Raw genomic sequence first — 26480 nt, forward strand, 5'->3', positions numbered from 1 at the left:
ATGGCACAGGTAAACATTTCCCAAGAGGAGTCGTTCCATCCAACACTCGCACACTAAGTGACTACGAGATATTTAACATGGCAGATGGCAACCCGCAAAAACCCACGTGACGAGACGGGATTTTATCAACCAGCATGATAAGATACGGTTTATTGATTGCAAAGTGCAATGAAACATTTGGACAAAGGTACAGATATAAGTAAACAATGGGCCGCTTCGCGGCCCTATTTTTACCCTCCTATTAGTATTAGTTTTATTTTTCCCCTAAAAAAATTCGATATGAGGTATACTTAATAGACTGAAATAATTTTTGGTTTTGATGAATAAAGAAAAAAAAAATGTTTGAAGTCAAAAGGACGCGTTTTGGAATGACTGCTTGATGAAATATTACAGTAAAACAACGATCTGTTTAAATCGGATAATTATTAAGTATCTCTGGAGGCGGGGATCGAACCCACACCTTGATCAATGTGGACACTTCCGCATCGTAGACGATTCGGCCACCGCTCGTCTTAAGGTGATCGGCGGAAATCTTGTGTAGATAAGTGTAGAGCTGATGCGCAGGCTACACACCTACTGCGCAACCTCCTCGACCACTGCGCATCCTCCCGCGCATAGCGGTAGCAGTCCCGGAGCACTCTGTAAATTCACTCACTTTAATAACGTGATTTTAAAAAAACCTGGGTCCTTTTTCCAAAATCTGATTAGAGCGGGCTCATGTAGAGCCTATTACCTGTCGATTTACGCAAAAATCATGGAAATCGGCCCAGTAGAATGCTCAAACGAACTATGAGAAAACACATAAATTTACATTGTTTATATGGGAGAATTCGGAACTTTACCACGTAATATAAAAAAACCTGGGCCATATTTTCAAAATCTGAAAAGAGTTGGCTTATCTAGAGACAATTGCCCGTCAATAGCCGCAAAAATCATGAAAATCGGTCCGGTAGAACGCTGGAACTAAGCGTCACCAGTTTCGCAAAATTAGGAGGTCTTGGAGCTTATAGTATAGATATCACACATTATCAAAAAACAACAGCAATGATTAATTAAGTGCATTTTCAAGTCAATTACCAAAGCCACCAATAACTAAGGGCATAGTTATAAAGAAAATTATAATAAATGCGTGAGAAGTTACGACAACATAATATAAATGTTCATTTGATAAAGAAGATCCAACATTTATAAGCTCAGAACGAATAATTATACTAAAAGAAATTCCAATTAATCCTCTCCAAATACCAAACATAAAATATAAAACACTAATATCTTTATGATAAGTTGAAAAGCCACAGTATTAAGCGTTTTCTAACAATTCATTGACGTAGTAGGTCTTGCCCTCAAAAGGTGTTCTAAGGCATCTTTGAATTAGAATTGGATCGGTTGTCTTCTTGACTGCTTTTGAGAGGTGGTTTTACATTTTTATGCATTGGTGTTTTCAGTTTATTTTATCGGCTACATCTACACACATCGATGTTATGAACAAGGCGATATCTGTCCGCCATATCTGGTAGTCACCAGTAAAGCCTCAGTAAAAAATTGAACAATATCTCGATTGTTTGATTTTTTTGCGGACATGCGGTAGCCGGAACTGAGAATCTTGGCTACAGCCACTGAGATTTTAAAGTTCTGTATCGGAATTGTTTAAACTCAGCGCTCGAAGCCGTGAAGTCAAGGTCCCTCTTTCTAAATGTGGACCCCCCATATGTTTTGTACCGCATAAAGGCTCACTTTTATTTACTTCAAACATGATTTTTCTCAAATTATATAATATTCCTTCAAATGCCAGAAAAACCACAGTATGTATGTATGAGCCGCTTTTACGGCGCGCTAGGGCGCTCTGCGACGCCTATTCTCCACAGGAATCTGTCATGGTAGAGATCCTCCGGAAGCTGGCATCTCTCCATCTCTTCATGGATGCCCTCTACCCACCGTTTGGCTGGACGCCCTCTCCGTCGCCTACCTGGGGGAACCCACTCCAACACCTTCTTCGGCAACCTGGTATCAGCCATTCTCTGCACATGCCCATACCATACCAATTGCTTGGTCATGATATCGTGCACAATCGTCCCCTCAACGCCCATTATCTCTCGGACACGTTCATTCCTGATACGTTCTCTCCTCGAGATTCCAGCCGATCTTCGCCAGAAATCCATCTCGGTCGCCTTGAGCATTTCTTGGGTCCGCTTCTTCAACTGCCACACTTCACTGCCATAGGTGATAATAGGCTTGACAACCGAGTTATAAATCCTCTTCTTGTTGTCTTTGGAAATCCTTTGGTCCCAAAGGATCCCATTAAGCATGGCGATGGCTTTCCTTCCTAGAAGATTACGGTCCCGAATGGCCTGATCCAGCTTCCCATCCGAAGTCAGCTTCACCCCCAGGTACTTGTATTGTTCGCAACTTTCTATATGTTGACCATCCTCCAGGACTATGCTTTGCTGAGCACCTCCGACTGACATCTTTTTTGTCTTACGGACACTAACCTCGAGGCCCCATTTGCGGTACTCCTCCACCAACTTCCGGGTCATATACTCCGCGTCATCATGATCTTGACTTATGACTACCTGGTCGTCAGCAAAGCATAGCGTGAACAGTGTTTCTTGGTCATTTAGAGGGACGCCCATGCCGGCACACTTTCTTTTCCATTCCTTCAGAACGTGCTCTAGATATATCTTAAACAGCGTCGGTGACAGACAACATCCCTGCTTAAGCCCCTTGGTGACAAAAAAACCGTCTGAAAGCCTTCCTTGGCACTTAATTCTAGATAAAACCCCCCCATTAAAACTGCTTGACTGCCCCAATAAGTCCCTTACTAAAACCAGTTTCTTCTAGGACTTCCCAAAGTTTCACAAGAGGAATACTATCATAAGCCTTTTCAATATCCAAAAACACTAAATGAAGCTCCTGGCCAACAATTCTCTTCTTTTCGGTTAACTGGGTAACACAGAACAGATGATCAGCGGTAGACCGACCAGCCCTAAAACCTGCTTGCTCCTCCGCCTCGAACGGGGTCCACTCTTCTTCGATCTTCGCTTTCAACACTTTTCCATAAATTTTACTTATCGTTCCTGTTACCGCTAACCCTCTGTAGTTCCCACAGTCATCCTTCCTTCCTTTTTTATGCGACGCTGTTATCCAGGCCTCTTTCCATTCTTTCGGGATGTCATCACCATCAATGCACTTCTGCAGCAAATCTCTGAGATGGTTAACCAACTTGCCAGTCCCACATTTAATTAACTCGGCTGGAATGTTTCCTGGCCCAGGAGCTCTTCCATTCATCAATTCCCTGATTGCTTTGACCACCTCCTCAACTCGAATTTCCATTGAGTGATCCTCGACTATATTTTCAGCATTCCCCGTTTGAAACTCTGGTCGTCCTTCCGTCAATAATTTACTAAAATGTTCGTCAAGCTGTGAGATTGTTATCGGAGATATAATGTTCCGTTTCATATCCCTTCTTAGGCCTTTGATCAGCTTCCAGCTCTCAGCACTCTTCCGTCCCCCCAGGTATGTGTCAATCCTTGAGCAGTTGGTCTCCCAAGACTCGTTTTTCTTCCTGGTGATTAAAAGACGAACCCTCGCCTGGGCTTTCCTATACGCGCCGCGGGTGTCTGCAGTCCTAGAAGCCAGATAGTCATGGTACTTCCTACGCTTTTCTTCAATTACCTCCTCCACCTCTTTGTCCCACCAGTAGGGTTTCTGTACATCCTTGCTTTCATTACACATACCCAGGGGGTTTTTGCTTCCTGCTGAGATGCGGCAAACGACAAGCAACGTACACCAAGGAGTGTCACCTCTCAACTATCTCAACGTCAACACCGCGCTTTTGAAACTGATTTCCTCTTATCACTGCTATCACTGCCATTGTATTTTTGTCTATATTTTTGTAATGTATATATTTTACATATTTTTCCTTTATGTACATGAGCTACTCATTTGAATTTTCGTGAAGCTTCTGTTTGTGTCAAAACAGAATGCTTCCAAGGATGCAAGAAGTATCAGTGAGAATCTTAGCCAGGAAGATCATAGTACCGTTGCCATGTTGTGAAGGCTGATAGATCCATTCTTCACCGTCATTGACATCGCTCTCCTTTCTATTCCGTTACACTACTATTACACACATTACATTTTGCCATGTCATCCACCCATCATGATTTGTCTCTGGTTATGATGGCTAGATTAGTTCCTCTTTTCTTACCATTTCATACATGTTCCGCAATACCTGATAAAGTTCGAATTGAGAGCAGCAAATACTGATGCTTTCCTCATAAGCAAACTGGGTTTTCAGGTTTTCATCCAGCAATATTGATGCTGAACTATTGACAGGATCTCAATATCATTAGACTTGATGTCGTGATGCAATTTTGACTCATTGTTCCTTAAAATTCCTAGAAACTTGTAAGCAACATCGCAGTATCATCATTTGAATGATTAGTTTGACAAAAATGCAATAAAGTGCATTACTTATAGTAGGAATATGTGAATACTTAACACCAAGGTGTTAAGAAAGATATTTATTAGATTATAGCCGAAGCTTTTCGATCCTTGCAATCATTATCAATGCTAGGTGCATTGTGGAAAAAATGACTTGGGAGTAGTTTTGCATCAAACAAGAGCCTTAAATTTTTCTCTGTCAAAATATTTTTAACGTTGCAAAAAATCCTCAAACTTGGTCCTCATCATTGTAGAGGATTAAACCTTTGAATCTATTTCCTACGGTTCAAGTTTGGTGCATCTACATTACCTAAATACTTAGTCCATGTGTAATTGAGCCCGGCAAAAAAGGACCTAAAGTTTGAATCATATATTCATGGAGGTATTTAGAAGGGGAACAGAAAATAGGTAAAGCCCAATTCACACTATCAAAATTTTCATCCAATATAATTGGACGAAAAGTAGGATGGAAAGTTGAATGCAAAAAAATGTCATTCAATTTCTTTCTGTTCAACTTTCCATCCAATTGGAGGCGCCACATTGAATGTGACATCACATTCAAGCTTCTGTTCCGTTTTTCATCAAATTGTCTTTAATTGCGTCAGGATCACACTATCCAACTTTTCGTCCAATTAGGCATGTTGGATAAAAAGTCTGATAGTGCATGTGAATTGGGCTTATAGTGATAACTTTGGTCATGGTTTTTGATAATTGAAAATTGTGTGCTTTCACCTTGAGCCCCATTTTCCTTGATTGTTACTTATACATCACATTTCTATCTACATTCCCATCACGAAACATGTTGGCATGCTAGAATCCAAGCATGAGTATTTCAGCAGCTACTTTTAAAATCAGCAGTGGATTCTGCAATTTTTGTAACCCATCACTTTCTCAAGTCGACCAAGTGATAAGTAAGTAACATCTGCTTGAAAGCATTGGCAGGAGCAGGTACTACCTACTTAATAGAGATATCAGAGTTAAAATCAAATTGACGAGGTCAGAGACTTTTTTCGAAATACTTACAGCAGCCCGCAGGTATTGGATGTAGCTAAGCTGGTTAATCGGAGTTCACTCATCCCATCAAACAAGTGGGCCATTTTTATTTAAAGAAAAAGTTTCCGGCCTTAGCCATTTGATGGCTTGATTTGATCAAGGATGCCTAGATGTCTTTGACAGGGAGACTGTCGATCATATTGCAAAAAAAAACCGAGATGCCCTGCTTTTATTTTTTTTCTTCAATAAGCATACTGAGAGCAATTAGTCAAATCTCATTTGATTTGTAATTTTCCCCCAATTGCAAAACCGGTAGGAAGCTGATCAGCAGCATCTTGAAAAAATTTAAAGCCTAATGTGTCACTTTCTTACAGAAGATCAAAGAAATAAAATGATAAATAACATAAGCTTTTTTCAATGATGCCCATACACAGAGGAAAAATGTGTCATTGGCGTTATTCACGAGAATATCTGGTTAGTTCCAAAATTTTCACAATCACTTGGACGAGTCGGAGTTCATTGAATGAAGCTCATTTTCCTCTAAGAGTAAATTGTGAACAGTAAAACAATTATTATTGGCTGTAAAGAAATTAATGAGCGAGATGAAGTTTCACTTACGGTTTACAAGGTTAATCGCTTTAAAGAGGGGAAAGGAAATTCAACATTTTTGTATACAATTATGATATATTAAAGTTAAAAACTTGTGAACACACTTGCACCATCAATATGACCTCTCATTCTTAATTGAGGGTGGCTGAATCCTTTACTGAGTTGTAGGAGAATCAATATCAAGAATTGCTGGTTGAATCTTTGGCTCTTATAATGATGTCTCTCATCAAAACATATAGATCCAGAATATTAGGGCCCAAGAAGGCGAACCTCCAGTATAAGAAACAAGAATAAGCAAAAATTTATACATTGCGGATTGTTAAGTTGAAGTGTGACAGGTATTTTGTCAATGCAATTAAAAGATGTTTCTTTCTGAAGAATCCGATGATTCAACTCCTCAATTTTTATCCACTCATCAAACAGCATGATATACAAGTACTATGCAGTTTGAGCGTAAAGAACAAAAAATTGATTGATACTAATTGGCTGTAAAAGAAACACGATGCGATGAATAGGGATAAGTACAACTTAAGTTTTGAACTTTTGCAACAGAACTTTGAAAGTGACACGAAAATTAGAGAACCTGGATTAAGTGAATAGCTTTGAATATGAATTTCTTGTACCGAACTAATCTGGCTAAGAAAAAATGAATTATTTCATGAAATTTTAGGATTATTACGTCGTCCTAGAATTGCCCATGATTGCACTATTGTTATCAGCATACCAGTCCTTATCTCTGTTATCAAAACTGTGTTTATAACCTCACAAACAACTTCTCAACGGTTTGTGGTTTGTGCAGAAAATTGAAGGTTTTTCGGTGAAACTCGTTTGCCGTATCTCGGCAGGGAGGGTCGTCTTACCCAGGGCTTCCTTCGCAGCTGAATGTATACAACTTTTGATGAACTGGTACAACTCTTCTGCAGTATCGAAAGTTTCTACTCCCAGTTTCTCATCCAGCCGCTTCCTGTAGAGCGCCTTCACGCTTTCATGCTGTAAGCTATCGATGTTGTAGTGCACTTGCTCGATCTTCGTTCCTTGTGGCTGGCACTTCTGATGTTGCAAGGTATTCCTCAGCCCATACTTAACCGGAAATGCAATCTCCGCCTTGAGAAAATGGTGATCACTACCACAGGAGAACCCCCGGCAAACTCTTACTTGTTGAACCTTCATGGTACTCGTTTGCCTGGTGACCGCGTAGTCGATGATTGACTTCAGCCCCCGAGTTTGCTGAACCCATGTGTACTTATGGATATCTCGATGTTGGTAGAATCCGTTCAGTATTTTCAACTCGTTTTGTTCACACATATCAATGATGCGTGCACCGTTGTCATTCATCGCCTCTTCACCGAAAGGTCCAACAACTTTAGAACCATTCCTTCGTCCGGTTCTACCATTCAAATCTCCCATGATAATGACCTCCCTTGTCCTCCCAACCCTCAGAACCTCGTCGTTGAGTTGCTCAAAGAACTGATCCTTTAGATTGACGGGAGCATCATCATTCACACCATATACTCCTAACAGGGCCACCTTGTGACCATGCAGTGTAAGATGCATTCTGATGATCCGCTGGTCTACTGCTTCCCAAGTAGTTATAGACGGACGCAAACTTTTCCGGATAAGTATGGCGACTCCTTGCTGTGCGCGTTGATCTTTACTGACACCACTATAGAGCAGATCATAACATCCTAAGTTTTCTGACCCTGTGCCTTTCTTTTTCGTTTCTGTTAACACGGCGACATCTACATTATACTTTTTTACCTCCGATACAACCTCTGTCAGTTTATTAGAAATGCCCTGTACATTCCATGTCCCAAAAACCATTGTCCTTTTCCGTAGTTTGTGTCGCAAAATCCGTTTTTTTCCATTATCACCGAGGCTATCTTTATTAGGCTTTTTAACATTAAGTTTTTTCCGGGTATCGGGGAGTTAGCCCGATGCCCCAACCCCCAACCTGGAGGACCAGGGTTTGATTTTGGAGTACCGTCTCCTAGACAGGCTGCTTTCACCACAGCTATGAGCCCTGTCTGCCCCTCTGATGAGTGGTTCATACGCCATGAAGCCGGTGACCATCTCCACCCCCCTTTGAGGCAGGGGCTACCAGCTGGGGTCCGCAGGCTTGCTAAACCTGTGACTGTACTGAGTACAGTCCCCCATACGGGGCAAACCACAGACTTTTCTAATTTTTATCCCGCAGAATAGTGTTGCATTGTAATTGTTGAAATTTTTCCAAGCATTTGACGTTCCCAAATGTTTAAAATAATTTTCCCGGCAGCAATTTGGATAGATATAATCACGGCGAAAGTTATAGGCACAAAAACAGCGTCTGTTTCAATTGCCACCTGGAATAGGTCAGTTACGCTAGTCACAGAATCGTGTTTCGGCGTTTGATGCCTATAAATTACCTAAAAACAATATGATCAGAGCAGTAACTCTCTACTTTCAATATGAATCGAGATATCGCGCTCCGAAAAATTCAGTTTCTGACGTCACCCACCGCGGTAGTGAAAACCCTTGGTTTCTTTCACCTTAGTGTCGTCAGTCAGGAAGCGACACTTATTTGCATGGATACTCACCGTGCAACTTGGTTGAAACTAAGGTGGAAGAAACCGAGGGTGTCTTTACCGCGGTGGATGACGTCATAAAGGGTATGTTCAGAGGACGATATCTCGTTTAATATTGAACGTAGAAAGTTGCTGTTCAGACAGATCTTATTATTTTAGCTAATCTACGAGAATCAAGCATAAAAACACGATTATGTGACTAGCAACTGACTTATTCCGAAGTGAGTCATTCCAAGCGGAACTGGAATAATTATAGTCTGACTCCCAGCCCCCTTCCTCAGTCTTGTGCTGGTACTCATAGAGAAAAAAAATCCTTGACTCTAATTGAAAAATGTTTGTAATTTCTTGGCTTTGTCTTCCGCGCGAAACGGTATGAACCCAGCACCATTTCCTTATTTTAGTACGTACATTTCGAGTCATTTCTGAGTTTTTTTCTCGTTTGAATAATTACAGAATTAGAGCCGCTTTTTTATCATATATATACATGACAATAACTTTGATTATCACACGTTATCCATTCTCACTTGGGGGGACTAGAAAACTTTAAATGTTTTCAAATATTTCAGAATGACAGCGTTTGGATACAAATCAGTGAAAATTTCTCCTATAAAGGTGAGAAAACTCGCAAGTAAACCAAGGATGAGCCCTATAAAAGCTGACTGCAAATCGTTCAGATCATATGCCTTTGGCTCCCCACCCTCTGCATCTGTACCCTCAGATGAAAAAGGCATTATGTAGGGATCATATCTTTCTATCATTCTTCTCATATGTCCAGTTTCTAGATTTTGATAAATTATTCGATTCAATTTATCATAGAAAAAAGAATTTTTCAGGAATGAAATCATTACCGGATACGTGATCAGGCACTCTTGCATTAGATGATATTCAAGATCAACGGGAAATACACGATTTATACGGACATTTTCTTTGCGGTTGTAAGAGAATGGTACACTGACCATCACAGCATCCATCGGCTCCATTTCCACAGCCCCCCCACAATCGAATCCTAAATAAAAAATTATATCATAATTTTGTGCTAATTTTGTGCTATTTTGTGCCGCAAATTAAAAATTTTGTGCTGCAAAATTAAGGGGGGGAACGCTCCTCAAAATTGGGGGGGCTGTAGAAACGGTAGCCCCCCCACTTTCGAATTTTCGAAAAAAAAGAATGCCATAATTTTGCGCTAATTTTGTGCTATTTTGTGCCGCAAGAAAAACATTTTGTGCCGCAAAATTAAGGGGGGTAGCAGCATTTCAAATTGGGGGGGCTGTAGAAATGTTTGCCCCCTGTTTTGATTTCTCGGAAAAGGAGTATGCCATAATTTTGTGCTAATTTTGTGCTATTTTGTGCCGCAGCGAAACATTCAAGTTTTTCAAATTTAAGGGGGGTAATGGGCACATCAAATTTTGGGGGGGCTGTAGAAATGTTAGCCCCCCTTTTTGATTTCTTTGAAATGGAGTATGCCGTAAGTGTTTGCGAATTTTGTGCTATTTTGTGCCGTAGCGAAACATTCAATTTTTTCAAATTTAAGGGGGGGAACGGGCACATCAAATTTTGGGGGGGCTGTGGAAATGTTTGCCCCCCTTTTTGATTTCTTGAAAAAAAAGTATGCCGTAATACTCTCATAATTTTGTGCTATTTTGTGCCGCAAAAAGAAAATTTTGTGCTTCAAAATTAGGGGGCTTAAATACCACCCCAAATTAAGGGGGAGGGTCGCAGGTGCGGCAGCCCCCCACTTTCGAACTTCGAGAAAAAAAGCACGTCATAATTTTGTGCTATTTTGTGCCGCAAAAAGAAAATTTTGTGCTCCAAAATTAGGGGGGTTAAATACCATTTCAAATTGGGGGGGCTGTAGAAACGATAGCCCCCCACTTTCGAATTTCGAGAAAAAAAGCACGTCATAATTTTGTGCTAATTTTGTGCTATTTTGTACCGCAAAAAGAAAATTTTGTGCTTCAAAATTAGGGGGTTAAATACCACTTGAAATTGAAGGGGCGGGGACTGTAAAACAAGTTAGCGCTCCGTCGGAACCGGAATCTTCCGCTCCGGAGACGCAGGCTCGCAGGTAGCCGGAACCTTTGGCAGCGCATTGTGGTCACATCTCTCTCCGCTTTGACTTCTGCCCTTGGAAGCGGATGGGAAGGGCCAAGCACCGTGGCAACTCAAGAAAGATCCGGGCGGGAGATCCGGCGCTCTTTGCACGGGATATTTAAACAGAGAAATTTATCCTAATCATTAAGGAGCCTTTTCGGGGGTTATATACCGTTGGGTGTCGGCGAGTTCCAAACCGAATGTTGTTCTACTGTTATTATTTTGCACGCTACCGTTTATTATTTACTTAATCGAACAGTTAAGTACCCACACAAATACTTTCTAAAACTTGGTGTTGTATTCATGGTTCTGAGGAAAATTACTGCACATTGGGCCTCTGGACAAGGTATGAATTAATGGACTATATCTTTTTGCGTCGATCGATGGTAAACCTCCCTTCTTACGAGAAAATATGAATATATTCCAGGAAATGCTGATGAGATGAAGAAATAGGGATAGTAGTATCGGACACAGCGTAAAAAAACACATCAATAACATCCATTGTATGTTAAGCTTTGTTTTCGGACGCAGACCTACGTAATTATTTGAGATTTTTATATACCGTCATTTACCCTTCGTAAAGCACTGTCCCATGTTTCACCGCTGAAACGAGAGGTGAATATATGGTTTTTGAAGTGTCTGATGGGACTCTTCCCTCTCAATTTTTTCGGCTTAATCCGAATACGGTCTTAGATGTTTTCTAGAAATTACCGATTTTCCGGAAAATTAAATTTTTTGAAAAAAAAGTATTCTTCAATGTAAAATCCCATATTAAAAAGACGGCTCAGTCGGCATGGGTCAATATCATTCAATTTGGCTGAAACTTGGCAGAGTGTTTTTGATCAAATGAATTATTTTTCAGGGAGTAGGACCAAAAAAATTCGCAAAAGAAATTTCGCCACGTGTGATTGGACAAGTATAGCCATCGATATGATAAAACCGGTCCCTTGACTCACATCACTCCGCTTGATTGCGATCAATGTATTCTGTTCCATTTAGGAGCGACCCTGGCAACCTGAAAATTTTTGCATCGTCTTTTGCAACACCCTATATACCCCTGCTTGTCGACTACGGAACCAGAAGTGCTATTGCTTTTGTTCTTCATGATGGGCCATTTTTAATTACTGGCCGCTATGCAGTCCAACCCCCAAAGGGCCCGCTTCGCAGGCCTTTGTTGCTCAATTCGTCGCTTGGCTGACATAAAGGCGTAACTACACATTGAGATGAGTCCGGAAGAGCATTGAAATATATGGAAGACAGGGCTCATTGCAGAGTGTAGTTACGCCCTTATGTCAGGTAGGCGACGAATTTAAGTATACCGGGGGCGCGCTATCAGGGGCGGACTGGCAGGCGGGAATACCGGGAAAAATCCCGGTGGGCCGGTTGGTATTTTGGGCCGGTCGGTTTACTGCGTTGTTTTCTTTTTATTTGTCTTTCTTTTCTTTCTATCTTTATCTCCATAGTCTAGAAATATGTGAAGAAATGGGATAAAATCGTACAGAACTGGTCACTTTCTCATAAAATAGGGTGAGGCTCCACGGGCCTTCACTGTTCCATATGGCCGCTTTATGCTCCATGGTCGCAGCCAACTTTAAAAATATTTTATCACTCTAATTGCGTAAGTACGTGCTTAAAAATGCCTTCGTGAGGTGCTTATTTTTCAAAATTTTCCGGGGGGGGGGCCCCCGGACCCCCCCTCTCTGGACGGTGTCCCCCCCCCCACCCCCATTTGAGTTGTGGACCGGTTTGGCTGTACATTTCCCGGTAACTTTTTTCGTCCCAGTCCGCCCCTGCGCGCTATGATGTCTAGGAAATCGGATGAGTAATAAATACCATAATCTCTTAATTGGCAACACGGCAATCCTCTAGACCGCTACTCGGCACGCTCGACATCGCTGCCCCATTGTCTCGCGTTTACCTGAATCTGACCCTCGAAATTTCAACCGAGGATTAGGCAGCTCGCGAGTGCAATTTTTTATTTTTTTCAAAAGAAGTTTTTTTAGTCTATATTTTCAAATTCGCGGTAAAATTTCGAGCAAATTGGTGGTCAAACCAAAGAAAATACGTGATTCTGCGGCAAAGCAAGATCAATAGGATCGCATTTAGCAAACAGGAACTTGCGCAATTACAGAGTTGTTAAAATATTGCTTTTTTCATAATTATCTAAAAAAAATCTCCCAAAATAGCAAATAGTTCTGGCTTCCTACTAAATAATTTTTGTTAATTTTGAAGGGAAATAATTCTGTACATTTTCATACAGTACATATATTTCGTACTTTTAAAAGAAAAAAAAGTAGTTGCGCCATTATGAAAATACTGTAATCACGCTGGCTCCTTTTTGCTAAATGCGGTCCAATATTTCTTCTGCTGAATTTGCAACTTGCTGACCGGCATCTCCGTTGTATAGAAACAAATCATAAAAAAATTTAATTCATTGTAATCTGCTTTTCCCGCAGAATGTAAGTTTACTAAGAGAGTTAAAGTCAAGGCAAATCTTAAAAATATCATCAAATTTCTTTGGAGCTCCAATAGGCCATAGGGAAGGCCATCGGATTGAGATCCATCAATGCCGAGCGGTCTATTGTTATGTTTAATCAAGGAGACCGGCATCGGCCGAGATGTGGTTGCGCTGGTGTCAGCGTGTGCTGGAAAAACCTCAGGTCCAGACATCATCGTATCGCGCCCTCAGTATAGAGCGGGACTCTCCAGGGATTCTCTTCCATTAGTAGCCGCGAAAGCCATGAGAATCACCCCGGTTGATCATCCAAACGAACTGAGACTAAAAAAACCAAAATCGATATCTCTAATTTGGTCGATTTTCCGCCAAATTTGAAATTCCCGTCATTTTTCATCGGAGGGCACTTCAAATTTTGCTTATTGCCCCTACCCTTGCCCAGCTCACCAGTCAACCCAACTATTAGAACCCTGGGTCATATTGCCAAACTCTGGATGGAACGGGCTCATCTGAGGACTATCGCCTGTCGATAGCCGGAAAGTCATGGAAATCAACCCAGTGAAACGCTCAAACGAACTGTGACAAAAAATTAAATTGATACATCGAACGATGTCATATTTCGACGTTGAAAATGGCGATTTTTGTAAAAATCGACGGCTTTTTTGGGGGATATCTGAGCAAATCTGGGGATTTAGGATTTTTAGCGAAATCTAGGGATTTTTTTCCTTCCCGGCTAGGGCTTTTTTTCGGGTCAATAATATAATATCTTAATCTTGATCAATTTAATATCTTATTTATTCACGCGATGCCGATGCGCACGAGATAAAAGTTTCGAAAACATATCAAAAGCGCGATCCGATTCTGCGATAGTGAGAAGGTTGCGCATTTGTGAAGGAAAGTGTTGCAAACTATTATTTAAGGGAAGGGGAGATGATTTTTCAAGGAACGAGGATTTGTAATACGTAAAAGGCAAATTTGAAACATAAACTCCCCTTCCACTAAAAAAAAAACCCACGAAAAATCCGAAATTAGCCGCCCGATGGCATAACACCATAAACCAGCCTCATAAATGAGGCTCTGTAAGCAGGCTCAGTTGATATCCTGTTGATATCTGCAAAAATCATGAAAATCAGCCCAGTAGAACGCTAGAGCTAAGCGTTACCAAAAAAGGAAATTTCGGAGACTTGAGTGCTTTTTGAAATAAATAAAGCATTATTGAAAAATATACATGTACATTGTGTGGGCACTTTATTTCAAACCAAACATCGGCACCTAAAGAAAAATGGTGGAAAAATTTATTTTGTTATTAAAAATTGGAAAAGAGCACAGGGCGCATTCTAGTGAGGTAATGTAAACTAGATTTTGGAGGTCCTGAAATCAACTATAACACATTTTCTGAAACATTTCTTAAAAATGGTTCTTTTATGATATGTTTCGCTGGATACGTGTCAAAATTGTTGTTGCTATGAAATGAAAGCCAATAATTTATTTCTCAAAACTGTTCGATTAAGTAAATAATAATCGGTAGCGTGCAAAATAATAACAAGCAGGAAGCTCCAACGCATTGGCGTCGGAGAGCGGCTCTGGGGGCAGTAGTTGTAGTCAAGAATGAGGGCCTAGACACATTTTGTCAGTGATGTACAATCCGACAACTGTCGATTCATGTTTTGTAACTTAGCAGATTTACGTAGCCGGTGTATAAATGTGTATTGGGCTTTGATATGGCGAATACATGGCATTATCACTTGTTGTATACTTTTAATTTTGAAAGCTCTTTGGAGGTCCGCTTCCTAAAAAATCTCTGGTTGATAAGTCGTTTAGCGAGGCTGCAAAAAATTTGCATTTTTATATCTGAAAGTGTAGGTATTGGTTTTTTGTATAATTGTTTTTTTGGATTGCTGGAAAAGTAACGCATACTTCTATAATTTAGGACTGAGTCAGGGAAATATAAGGTTCGTTAAATAGTAAATATTCCTAGTACCGTGTGACACTATTGTTAACGAAAAGTTTTTGCAACTTGTCAAAGAGGTTGTTGAATGATCTTCGAATAACTTTTGATGAGCTAGATTCAAAAAGTGTCCGCTTGTTCGATACCCAATTTGCTCATTCATGCATACAAGGAGAAGCGCATGAAAGCTTTAGCAGACATTTTGGAGATGAATCAAGAATTAGATGAAGAATTTATGACTTAAATCACGGCACCTTAATCACGGGATGACCTTAATTACGGCAACTATTTATTGTCCATGAGATGCAGATGGTTCCATTTCCCTAGCTCATCAAAAGGTATTCGAAGATCAATTTCATCAGCCACCCGTACGAACCACGTTTCTAGTGACCCGTACTTGCTTCGCACGTATGAAACATACAATCAGAGAAAACAGAATTCATCTTACAATAATCAATAATCAGTAGGACATGAATCGTTGCGATGTATAATACGACATTATAATGCGGCATTACTATTGTAATTCATTTTAATGTTTAGGGGCATTATAAATCATTATTGCCACGTCGGAATGAAATGTTGTAGACTGAATTGAAAAGCATGTTGGAAAAATTTATTATAAAAATAGTATAACATGTAGGTACATAACATAAAGGTAATACAAATTAAATGATTAGAGCGTGTATATTTCATTACATTATAGGCATATTACAATCATTTTTGTCATTGTTGGAAATTTTGATAGTTTGAATTTTGATAGTTGATAGTTGATAGTTTGAGAGTTGAAAATTTGGTTATTTTATTTAGTTAAGGTGATTCGATAGACGCCATATTTTGTGTCAGAATGGCATGCGACATATCCCATCAATTGGTTCCATTTTTTCATTTACTCATCATTTTTCTCCAATTTTAAGTTTCGCAATTCTGTTTTCAGGAGACTAAAGCACTCACTTATCAATTTGTATATTTATATTGAGTTAAGGGTAGAGACGTATTCCTCACCGGAATTGAGGAATGGAGGTGTTACAGTAAGTCCGGCATTAGGTTCCATTTCGACATCAGCGACGATCAACGCTACGATACTGGAAGCCAGTCTTCCGATATTAAATCCCTAGCGGGGAAGAAAAAAAATGCCTAGATTTCGCTAAAAATCCCTAAATCCCCAGATTTGCTCAAATATACTTAAAAAATCCCTAGATTTTGCAAAAAGCGCCATTTTTTTATGAAGAATCATGATGTCATTCGATGTAGCGATTTGCAATATTTAAATCTGATTGGCTCGTTTGAATTTTGGCGCTCTCTGAAAGCAGTGCTAATCCAGACCAATAAAATGAAAGAATATCAGTTGATTTCTTATTATTAACAGGTTGAATGCAGTTGAATGTCAAGTACATCGAAGGACGCAATCGTTTTAATTTCCGGCTTATTTGCGGGGAAAATAGTGTTGCCAAAAAGGCCTACAAAATATAGATGAAAAAATGTTTTCGATTGTCGAAGCTAGAATTGAGGTTAAAAAGTTGATTTTTGGTAACTTTACCTCATCAAAAAAAAATCCCTAGATTTCCTGAAAAATCCCTAAATCCCTGGAAATTCCGGAAAATCCCTAAATCTAGGAATAAACTCTTAGACATCGGATGGCTGTTGGAAGCATTAGAGTCAACATTTGAAACGCTGCTGCAGAATTTGCCGGGAGTATAATCGAGTGTTGAAAGTCAGTAGAATTGAACAATGTAATAATTGCTTTCCGAAATAAGCGTTATAATAAAAAAACAACGAATCTGAACTGTTAATACTGGAACACACCTTCTGTAAATGTACCTTGCGAGAGATAAGTAAAAAAATAGATGTACTGGAGGAGAAGTGCTTCTCCACAGAGTTTGAAGAAGGAAAAAAAATGCCCAAATTTACTTACTTCAGCATTTTCGGCAAAATCACTGCAATTTCCGAACCTTTTTCTGGCCAGGGGCCAAAATTAAATGATTATGAAGGGCCACTCAGATGTTGTAGATAAAAATAGGACTGTTGAAAAAGTCGCCGTTTTCAATAAATATGTACCCGGAATGGAAGACATCTAGGGGAAAATTGTTACGATTTTCCGATGCAAATATTTTCCTACAATCTATTTTCCTGCGTTTTGGGATTATACGTACTAAGCAGGCTAAGGGCCCGTTCGCCAAAACTAATCGGAACTGTATGAATGAATTGCTCCTTTTAAAAATCAAAACAATATCGAATTGCGATATATTACACAGTTAAGATAGGGCTATGTCCTGTCGTAAGCGGCGACATAAAGTCGATATCATTTCAATAATCGCCCCAATGGCCACGATAGTTGTTAGACGTTTACGGTTTCCCTGGTAACCTTTGTTTGCTATCAGCTGATATCGAGTAAATGACTAGGAAGCTCCAACCCAGTGGTTAAAGCTTCCTTAACCGCGAAAACTTTAAAATTCAAATTTTCAAATTTTGAACGTAAAGTACATTTTTTCCATCACGAGATAAAAGCACAAACAAGTTTTGAATTGTTGACTGTATCACCATGATTCCAAAAATACAATACACAACATAGCATTGACTAACAATAAAACAGTATGCAATAAAATAAAGTCATGACAAGGAACATAGCCGAAAATGGCGCCGATTCCCATCAACCAACGCGCGGTCTCTACAATGTAACATGCTGCATTGATACTCCCCAGCTGGGACCGTCCGGAATAGCAGCTCTAGTGCAAGCACCAGAGCCGCTAACAGTAGAACAACATTCGGTTTGGAACTCGCCGACACCCAACGGTATATAACCCCCGAAAAGGCTCCTTAATGATTAGGATAAATTTCTCTGTTTAAATAGCCCGTGCAAAGAGCGCCGGATCTCCCGCCCGGATCTTTCTTGAGTTGCCACGGTGCTTGGCCCTTCCCGTCCGCTTCCAAGGGCAGAAGTCAAAGCGGAGAGAGATGTGACCACAATGCGCTGCCAAAGGTTCCGGCTACCTGCGAGCCTGCGTCTCCGGAGCGGAAGATTCCGGTTCCGACGGAGCGCTAACTTGTTTTACAGTCCCCGCCCCTTCAATTTCAAGTGGTATTTAACCCCCTAATTTTGAAGCACAAAATTTTCTTTTTGCGGTACAAAATAGCACAAAATTAGCACAAAATTATGACGTGCTTTTTTTCTCGAAATTCGAAAGTGGGGGGCTATCGTTTCTACAGCCCCCCCAATTTGAAATGGTATTTAACCCCCCTAATTTTGGAGCACAAAATTTTCTTTTTGCGGCACAAAATAGCACAAAATTATGACGTGCTTTTTTTCTCGAAGTTCGAAAGTGGGGGGCTGCCGCACCTGCGACCCTCCCCCTTAATTTGGGGTGGTATTTAAGCCCCCTAATTTTGAAGCACAAAATTTTCTTTTTGCGGCACAAAATAGCACAAAATTATGAGAGTATTACGGCATACTTTTTTTTCAAGAAATCAAAAAGGGGGGCAAACATTTCCACAGCCCCCCCAAAATTTGATGTGCCCGTTCCCCCCCTTAAATTTGAAAAAATTGAATGTTTCGCTACGGCACAAAATAGCACAAAATTCGCAAACACTTACGGCATACTCCATTTCAAAGAAATCAAAAAGGGGGGCTAACATTTCTACAGCCCCCCCAAAATTTGATGTGCCCATTACCCCCCTTAAATTTGAAAAACTTGAATGTTTCGCTGCGGCACAAAATAGCACAAAATTAGCACAAAATTATGGCATACTCCTTTTCCGAGAAATCAAAACAGGGGGCAAACATTTCTACAGCCCCCCCAATTTGAAATGCTGCTACCCCCCTTAATTTTGCGGCACAAAATGTTTTTCTTGCGGCACAAAATAGCACAAAATTAGCGCAAAATTATGGCATTCTTTTTTTTCGAAAATTCGAAAGTGGGGGGGCTACCGTTTCTACAGCCCCCCCAATTTTGAGGAGCGTTCCCCCCCTTAATTTTGCAGCACACAATTTTTAATTTGCGGCACAAAATAGCACAAAATTAGCACAAAATTATGATATAATTTTTTATTTAGGATTAGATTGTGGGGGGGCTGTGGAAATGGAGCCGCATCCATCGCAGCCATAGACAGAGTATTCCTCTTAACCTCCTCTACAAAGTGATTCTTAGTAACATTAAAATCTGCGGAAGACTCATTATCCTTGGAGAAAATTAAATGACTTAGAAAGAGTTCCCCCGATTCCGCCACAGAGTATTCGAATAAACTAGTCACCAATTTGGCACGTAGCACTTCCGAATGGTTTTGTAGAGAGAACATTTCCTTATCCGTTGAAGCATCATCATACAATATTTGAATGAGCAGTTCTGACTCTTCCAAGGCTTTCAGTGAATCCAATTCCGGATACAGAACTCTCTTGCTGAGAAGCGTTGTCATGCAACCCAAAAAAGCATTTGTCATGATGAATGCCGAAAAACTGAAGATTACGAAGAGGGCTTTTCCAGTCAAAAGATGCCCCAGGCGTAGGTTTGCTGGACTACCACACATAAAGTAAGCGTAAACAGTTAACAGAGAAGATGAGTTTCTGTAAAGTTCAACTTCTGCGTCTGAGTAGAAGAAGTAAAAAACTTTGCATTGTAAGTAATGGAAAGTGCCCAGAATGATCCAGAAACTAGCAATCGTTAGGACAATGAGTGTCCATACGAGTGGCGAAAAGCTTTTGAAAATCACCAGACCCTGTGACATGTATCCACTATGTGGAGTAGCAAAGCATAGAGATCTCGTATCAATGCTGACCGAATAATCATATTTGGAGTAATTAGTTCCTTCCAAACTTAGTCCGTACTCAAACGGCTGTAAGTCTATGTCGAATCTCAAGCCTGCTTCAGTACCGTAACTCCTGAACCGGTCTGCCATGTAATCCGTAAACGTTGGGTACACTGAGAAAAAACTATGGCTTATAAACCTATTAGTGGTAAATATGGAACACCACTAATAGTAGTACCTCTACATATAATAATAGTACATATACCTTAGTTATGGTCTCTGTACCGTAATTAGGTACAGAGACCTTAGTATGGTTCACAGACCGAGAATCATTAGTTTATTTACGACTATTATAGGTGTTCCATATTTACCTCTAATAGGTTTATAAACCATAGTTTTTTCTCAGTGTACGTCAATGTGCAATTTACAGCACGTTCGAAGTCAACCAACACCTCCGCGTCCGCTTCAATCCCATTGATTGCGGATGAAGACGGACTAACCTTGCTATCATGACTTTCTCCCGTAAAGAAGATTTTGCTTATTGATTTTCTGTGCATATCGCTCCAAGAAAAGTCGAAAAAATATTGATTGGTCTCACCTTCAGTTGAGATGAGTTTTTCCACGAAGGGATCATATTTTTCACAACCTTGCGAGTGGCAAATGATTGATTTTCGTCCTTTAAAAAAGCGCCAAAAAAATTTGAAACAGAACACCAGCCTAGCGACCGGGTCAATTTCCACAGTGTACTTTTCCATTCCATATCCTGTTTTTATTAGTGCTGTATCTGCCGGGTGTTTGTGAATCGGATCGAAATTTTTTAAGATGAAAACTAGATAATTCCTGGAATTCCAAATTTTGTTGATGTACAAACCTCGAGTCGCATTAAACACTCGATCGCTTAGAATCGAATTCGGCTCCAACTCAGCTGATGATAGTCTCAACTCTTTACTGCATGTTTTTTCCCCTACCGTCCAAAAAGAGCGTCCATCTACTGTCACACAGTACAGAGGTAAAATACCCTTCGACTGATGTTCTGTTCTCATTTTATCATATTTAAGACTTTTCGTGTATTCGCCGTCCTTTTCTAAGAGTCTTGGTTGTGCGACTGTGTAAAAAATTAAGCTTATCAGCTCTCTCTCATCGTTGAGAATGAATATGATATTTTTGCCATGGTCGGTATTGACAGCATTTGTCAGTTGAGTGTGGTGGGATATCAAAATGGTTTTAATGGAAGCTTCATGCAAGCGTTGATTAAAGTGCTCGAAAGAAGGTTCGGAATGCAATCCGTCCTCGTAAATGTAAAATAATTCTTGTTTCGATTCGTCGACTATGCTTCGACATGCGTTAAAAGCTATTAAATTTAAAGGATACCTAGCGCTCTCTGGAGATAGCGCCAAAACCTGAATGGTTTGCGTACTTAGGGAAATCAGACCAACGTGCAAGAAATATAAAAAGGAACTCATATCCATAATTCGCTTGCAGGTACGACCCATTGCCCTTTACTATGTGAAGTGGGAAAAATCAGATTCCTCTGACTGCCTCCGCTTGTTTTTCAGAAACGTATTGTGCACCCTTATAAAGCGGATTTCGATCAGATTGTCTTTAATGAAAGTATAGTTTTAATCGCTTACCGTTAGAATATTCCACGTAAGAAACAAAATAATTGAACCGGTGAAAATCCGTGCTGCTGAAGAGTATCACAGCTCTATCCTATCCTCAAATGATATTGAACTTATATTGTAGTCTTTTTACGTAGTTACCATAAACACCTTGTTAGCCGCCGTGGAAAGCTTCGAAAAGAGGTTTTTTTTTTATGACCTTACGAAAGTTGCAGCTATGTCATAGCTTTTACCTATATTTTCATGTTGAGTATTTGCTTGTTATCGGGATTGTACCGCATTTGAAACGGTCGTAGAATTCTCATTTCGCTGCGTCATTTGTTACCCAAGTGAATCTTATGTTTTTTCCGTGTCTCCGATCGATAAATGTTGTAAATATTATTGAGTTGTCAGCTATTGACAACAAGCGACGCAAGCTGTAAGTGGGGCGGATTCGCATTAAAAATAGTTTGACACAGTATAGCAATGATACCCCCTCCCCCAGCCACAACCTCTTGGGGGTTTAGGGGAGGGGGTGGGGGGTCACGATCTTAAAAGTCGGAGTTCCCGGTAGAATTGCGATTCAATTCCATCAACATTGAAAATTTCAGAACATTTCACTCGGAATTTACACCAAACCCGGTCCATCTTGGACCCTAAAATGACACAGAGGGGGACAGTGGCCCCCTTCATAAATTCCTTCTGGTCGCAAAATTGACGTAGATTCTCCGGAAAAAGATGTTTTCCCCGGTAAGCGACCCCACAAGGTACCCCATCAAGATCCCCCCCATCGGTACCCCTCAAGGGAGGCTGAGGGGGTTTGGGACCATGAAATTTGGATTTCTTGGGGTCGATTCCCAATTCAACCCCTCGGTCCCTGACTTGCACGACCTAATCCAACCGAGAAAAAGGCCTGGTACGGGTGGTCTGGGACACCCTGTATTTACATGTTCCTTGCTTTGATTAAGACCATGATGGTTCCTCACGATTTACGCGTGGAAGCGTCAGCCATGCTGATCATTTTTTTAACATTCTAGTGGGCAAGGGATGGATGAAACGACTCCTCTTACGAAATATTCACCCGTGTCGTAGTATCGTCTTCGAAGGGGGGAAGCTGAAAAAAACCCATATCGACGGTGTAAGTCAGCAATCACATAACTCGTTTGCGGTGTCTGAAAATCTCCGCCTCTATGTTATTTTTTTTAAAGGAGAACAAATTGACATCATTTCTTGAAGTTTTTGCAGAATTTTCTTCGTTCAGAGAAGAAAAATCGTGACAGTTTTAAAGAATTGCCGTTGAGTAGTTTTCCGTTTAAAAAATAAAGTATGACAGGAAGTCTGCGACGTCGCAAACTGAGTTATGTGATTGCCGACTCACACCGTTGATATTTCTAAAGCAGATTGTATAGCGTGGAGTGTATTTCAGACCACCTTGATGCGCTCAGCACAAGCTGAGTTTCGGCACGGTTCTATTAGGAACAATTCCTCTTTTTGTTCTAGCTGATGTGTTGCATTGTGGGTCTAAATTTTGTACTCTTGTATAGTGGTCCATTCTTCAGCTGATATTTTGGGTCATAACGTGATGTTCTCATCGGAAACAATTTGTAAGAAGATTGAATTTTCAGAAATTTCAGGGCCGACGATCAGGAGCAACACGGTCTCTCTGGAGGACGGCCTGGACAGCCCAGACGTCGGGAGCGAGAAGGACGTGGAGAGCAACAACATTTGGGACTACGGCCCGGTGCAGACGGACGACAAGACCCGGAACAACCGGGTGAGGAAACCGGAGGACCAGAGGGGCGACGAGAATCTCAGCTCAGCCTACTGCTCGTCCCCGTTGGCTCTCCTCTCGCTCACACTCCTCGCTCGGTTTCTCCTGTAAACGCCAATCAGCGAGCATAATCCAAAACTGAAGTGCCAAATTAATTGTACATAGTATTATTTTAGTCCCCGGCAATATTTGGACCGCGTTATACAGAAAGGAACCAAGCCGCATCAGCTATTGCCAAAGTTAACAGGGAAATTACAGTTTTTACGAGAGAACGTCTGTGCAGATACATACATATAAGTCGCTTTACAGCACTCCCTCGCCCTCTACGACTCCTAACCTCCACTGCTCTCTTTCAAACCAAAAATCTTGGGGGATTGAGCACCTCAACATTTCCGCTTCAATCCCTTCCCTCCAACCTTTCATTGGGCGCCCTCTGCGTTTTCTCCCAGGAGGAACCCAGTCAAGGACCTTCATCGGCAACCTGTCTCCTGCCATTCTCTGGACATGACCATACCAAATGAGTTGTTTTGTCATAATGTCATGCACGATGGTCTGTGCAGATTCCTTTGAAAATTTTAAGGAATTGGCTTTGTATCATGGAGAAAATTCACTGAAATTTGCACAAAAATCCGCACAACCGTTTTCATGTAAAAAATTAAATTGCCCGATTAAATTTTGCAATAGCTGATGTGGCTTGGTTCCTCTCTGTTTAACGCGGTCCATTTGTCCCGTGATCGGACGTCTGCGGCTCGATCAGAGATCAGTGCGGAAAAGTATCGGCGGCGTGGCGTGCTTCGGCAGAACAATGTGAGGAGGATCCATCATGTACATTTTTTAACGATTAAAGCTTTTAGTTTATATTGACGCCAGTGTATTATCCGAAAACATCTGTGACCACGTAAGAACATGAAAACATTTGATCGGCGTAGTCAGAATCCAATGCATTACTTTTAGCGCCTCGGGGGGGGGGGGGGGGGGGTTAAACCTTTAGGTGGTCCGTGGGTCTAGACCCCTAGGATTTAATAAATGTTTGGCTAAACTTTTTCCCAAATTTCTCTTGTTGCACAGTTGTTTACCATCGGTCAAAAAGAGGGACGGAACGCCGATGAAGTGAAAAATACACAAAACTATAGTTCAAAATTATTTGCTCATCCAAGAGATAACCGGAGTGACCTTCAAGGCTTCAACGAAAGATGCTCCTCTTAAATTGTGGAATTACAAGAGGAGTCGGAAAGTTGCCCGAAGGGGTCACAGAGATTAGCAGTTTTATTTGTACCAATAAAAGCCGGGGATGAAATGAACGTTCCAAATCCGTACAAAGACGTCATCGCCGTTTTCCCAAGAGGGATCGAGTAGCTTAAAATAACCGGTCGTTCATGTGGATGTTTCTCAATCTCAGGATCAGGCGAAGCTAAAAAAAAAAAAAATATTTGTTGCCCAACAAACGCAGGTTCCAAATGAAGAACAGGATTGTAAAACAGGCAGTAATCGGAGGAATCTTAAATCCAAGCAGAACTCAATCTAATACCAATGTGAAAGTACTCCCTTCGAAATTTCGTAATTATCCTAATGAATAAAAAACTCTGGGTGGAATCAACTTATGAACTTTGCATCGTTGATTTGCTGTGCCTATTTTGCAATTAGACAATACAACTTACGCAGGAATTATTATCCCAGAAATGTTCCGCATCTTTACTCACATACCCGTAAAAATACTAAAATTAGGGTATATTTGGTTGTATTTTTGCCAAACGGAACTATATACACTAAGACATGAGCCTGAAACCCACAAGAATATATGCATAGCAGGGCTCATGCCATAATGCACTTAGTTCCGTTTTGCAGAATTACGTCCATTTTTGGTTTGCTACATGTATAAAGTTGTACAAGCTCAGAAGCTCTTCCATGCTCACAGGTCGTTTCTGAAATTAAGTCATTACAAAAATATCCTTATGAAATACCCATACAATTAATGCATAATTTGTGCCACTTCTAAGCATCCACCTTGGTCACATAAATACTGTTCCTCTTCGTTGGACGAGACTCTCTCGTCAGAAATAATTTGACTCCATTTTTGGCGTATAATTTTAATGTTGGTAAACATTGAGCGTGTACAAAAAAGTTTTACCACGTTTATCGAAGATTTTTCATTTTATATCTCTTCAGTCAGGGAATTAATTTTCTGAATTTTCAAGCATTTGTGACGATAGTTGTGTTCGTATAGACATCATTTGTCCAGCGATATAAGTTATAATGCTTTCATAAAGCGAATTCTCCTCGTATGTCTTTTTTTCGCAATCATAAACCAAGCAGCTTCTGTAGTTTTTTGTCGGATAGCTCTTTTTACATTCTATTTTTCATTTGTGTATAAATTTGTTACTTAAATTGTTTGTATATAAACGCATCTAATCAGTACTGAAATACTTCTTTTAGATTTTCTTATCCGTTATGCTATACGCATTTCCTTCGAAACATTCAGTCACGATGTCTGGTCACGTAGTCGATTCGCGATTTGGTATAGCCACGACGTAAATTCCGAAAAATTTCAGAAGTGTGCTTGCTGAGCCAATCTCAGCGGTAACTTCTTTCCATCTAGTGGCCGTACCATTATAAAATCCGAACTCTGTACAAACGATCATATTTCAGTAATCATATTTTTAAAAGCATCACGGAGTCTGAAATTGAGGCAGTTAGAGGAGGACTTGTGACTTTGAAAAGCCCCATAGACGACTTGCGTGATGCTGTGCCGTGCCGTAGCATTCAGAGTAAAAATGATAACTAATTTTATACATCTGTGTATCATTCGCGTACTAATGTCGAAGGCCCATATTCAATATAGGTATTTAGTTAAATGCCCAGACAAATAGTCAAAAGACAATGTCTGCCAAAAGAAATTGCTCTAGTTTCTCGAGTGTTCAGTTCTGAGGCACACTGGCTGCACCTGAATCTGGCTCCATCGGTGTTGCTTGCATCAACTTGCCCAAGATCGACATGAGAGAAATTTGAACAGGACGCACATGATTTTGTGTGATTTCATTTTCCACATGGAGAACATGCAGACGAGGTTGAGGTTACGGGTGTTTCATCGGGGCAGGATTTTTTACACAGAAATCGTTACGTAAATCCAATTTGACTATCTGCCTAATAGGGCCTTGGAATTTTGTAAAATTTTCCGGTGTTTTATTTAATGCCTAGGCATTTGACGAAACGCCTAGACTCTTGCTAAATGCCGGTTTTGACCATTGGCCTTCGACTTATACATGCCCTTATGCACTGA

At 40.5% G+C, this 26480-nt stretch overlaps 1 protein-coding gene across 3 annotated transcripts in view; it reads left to right on the forward strand.

Annotated features, from left to right (window-relative positions):
* Window positions 1-24063, forward strand: part of LOC109042926 (lachesin) — a 305146-nt gene extending 281083 nt beyond the window's left edge. For all 3 annotated transcript variants that reach the window (XM_072301570.1, XM_072301568.1, XM_072301569.1), the window contains one exon: window positions 23058-24063. In XM_072301570.1, coding sequence (XP_072157671.1) covers window positions 23058-23314 — 257 coding nt within the window. In that variant the 3' untranslated portion in view covers window positions 23315-24063. The remainder of the gene's footprint in view (window positions 1-23057) is intronic.
* The last annotated feature ends 2417 nt before the right edge of the window (window positions 24064-26480 follow it).

Source organism: Bemisia tabaci, chromosome 6, assembly GCF_918797505.1.
Source record: "Bemisia tabaci chromosome 6, PGI_BMITA_v3".
Lineage (NCBI taxonomy): Eukaryota > Metazoa > Arthropoda > Insecta > Hemiptera > Aleyrodidae > Bemisia > Bemisia tabaci.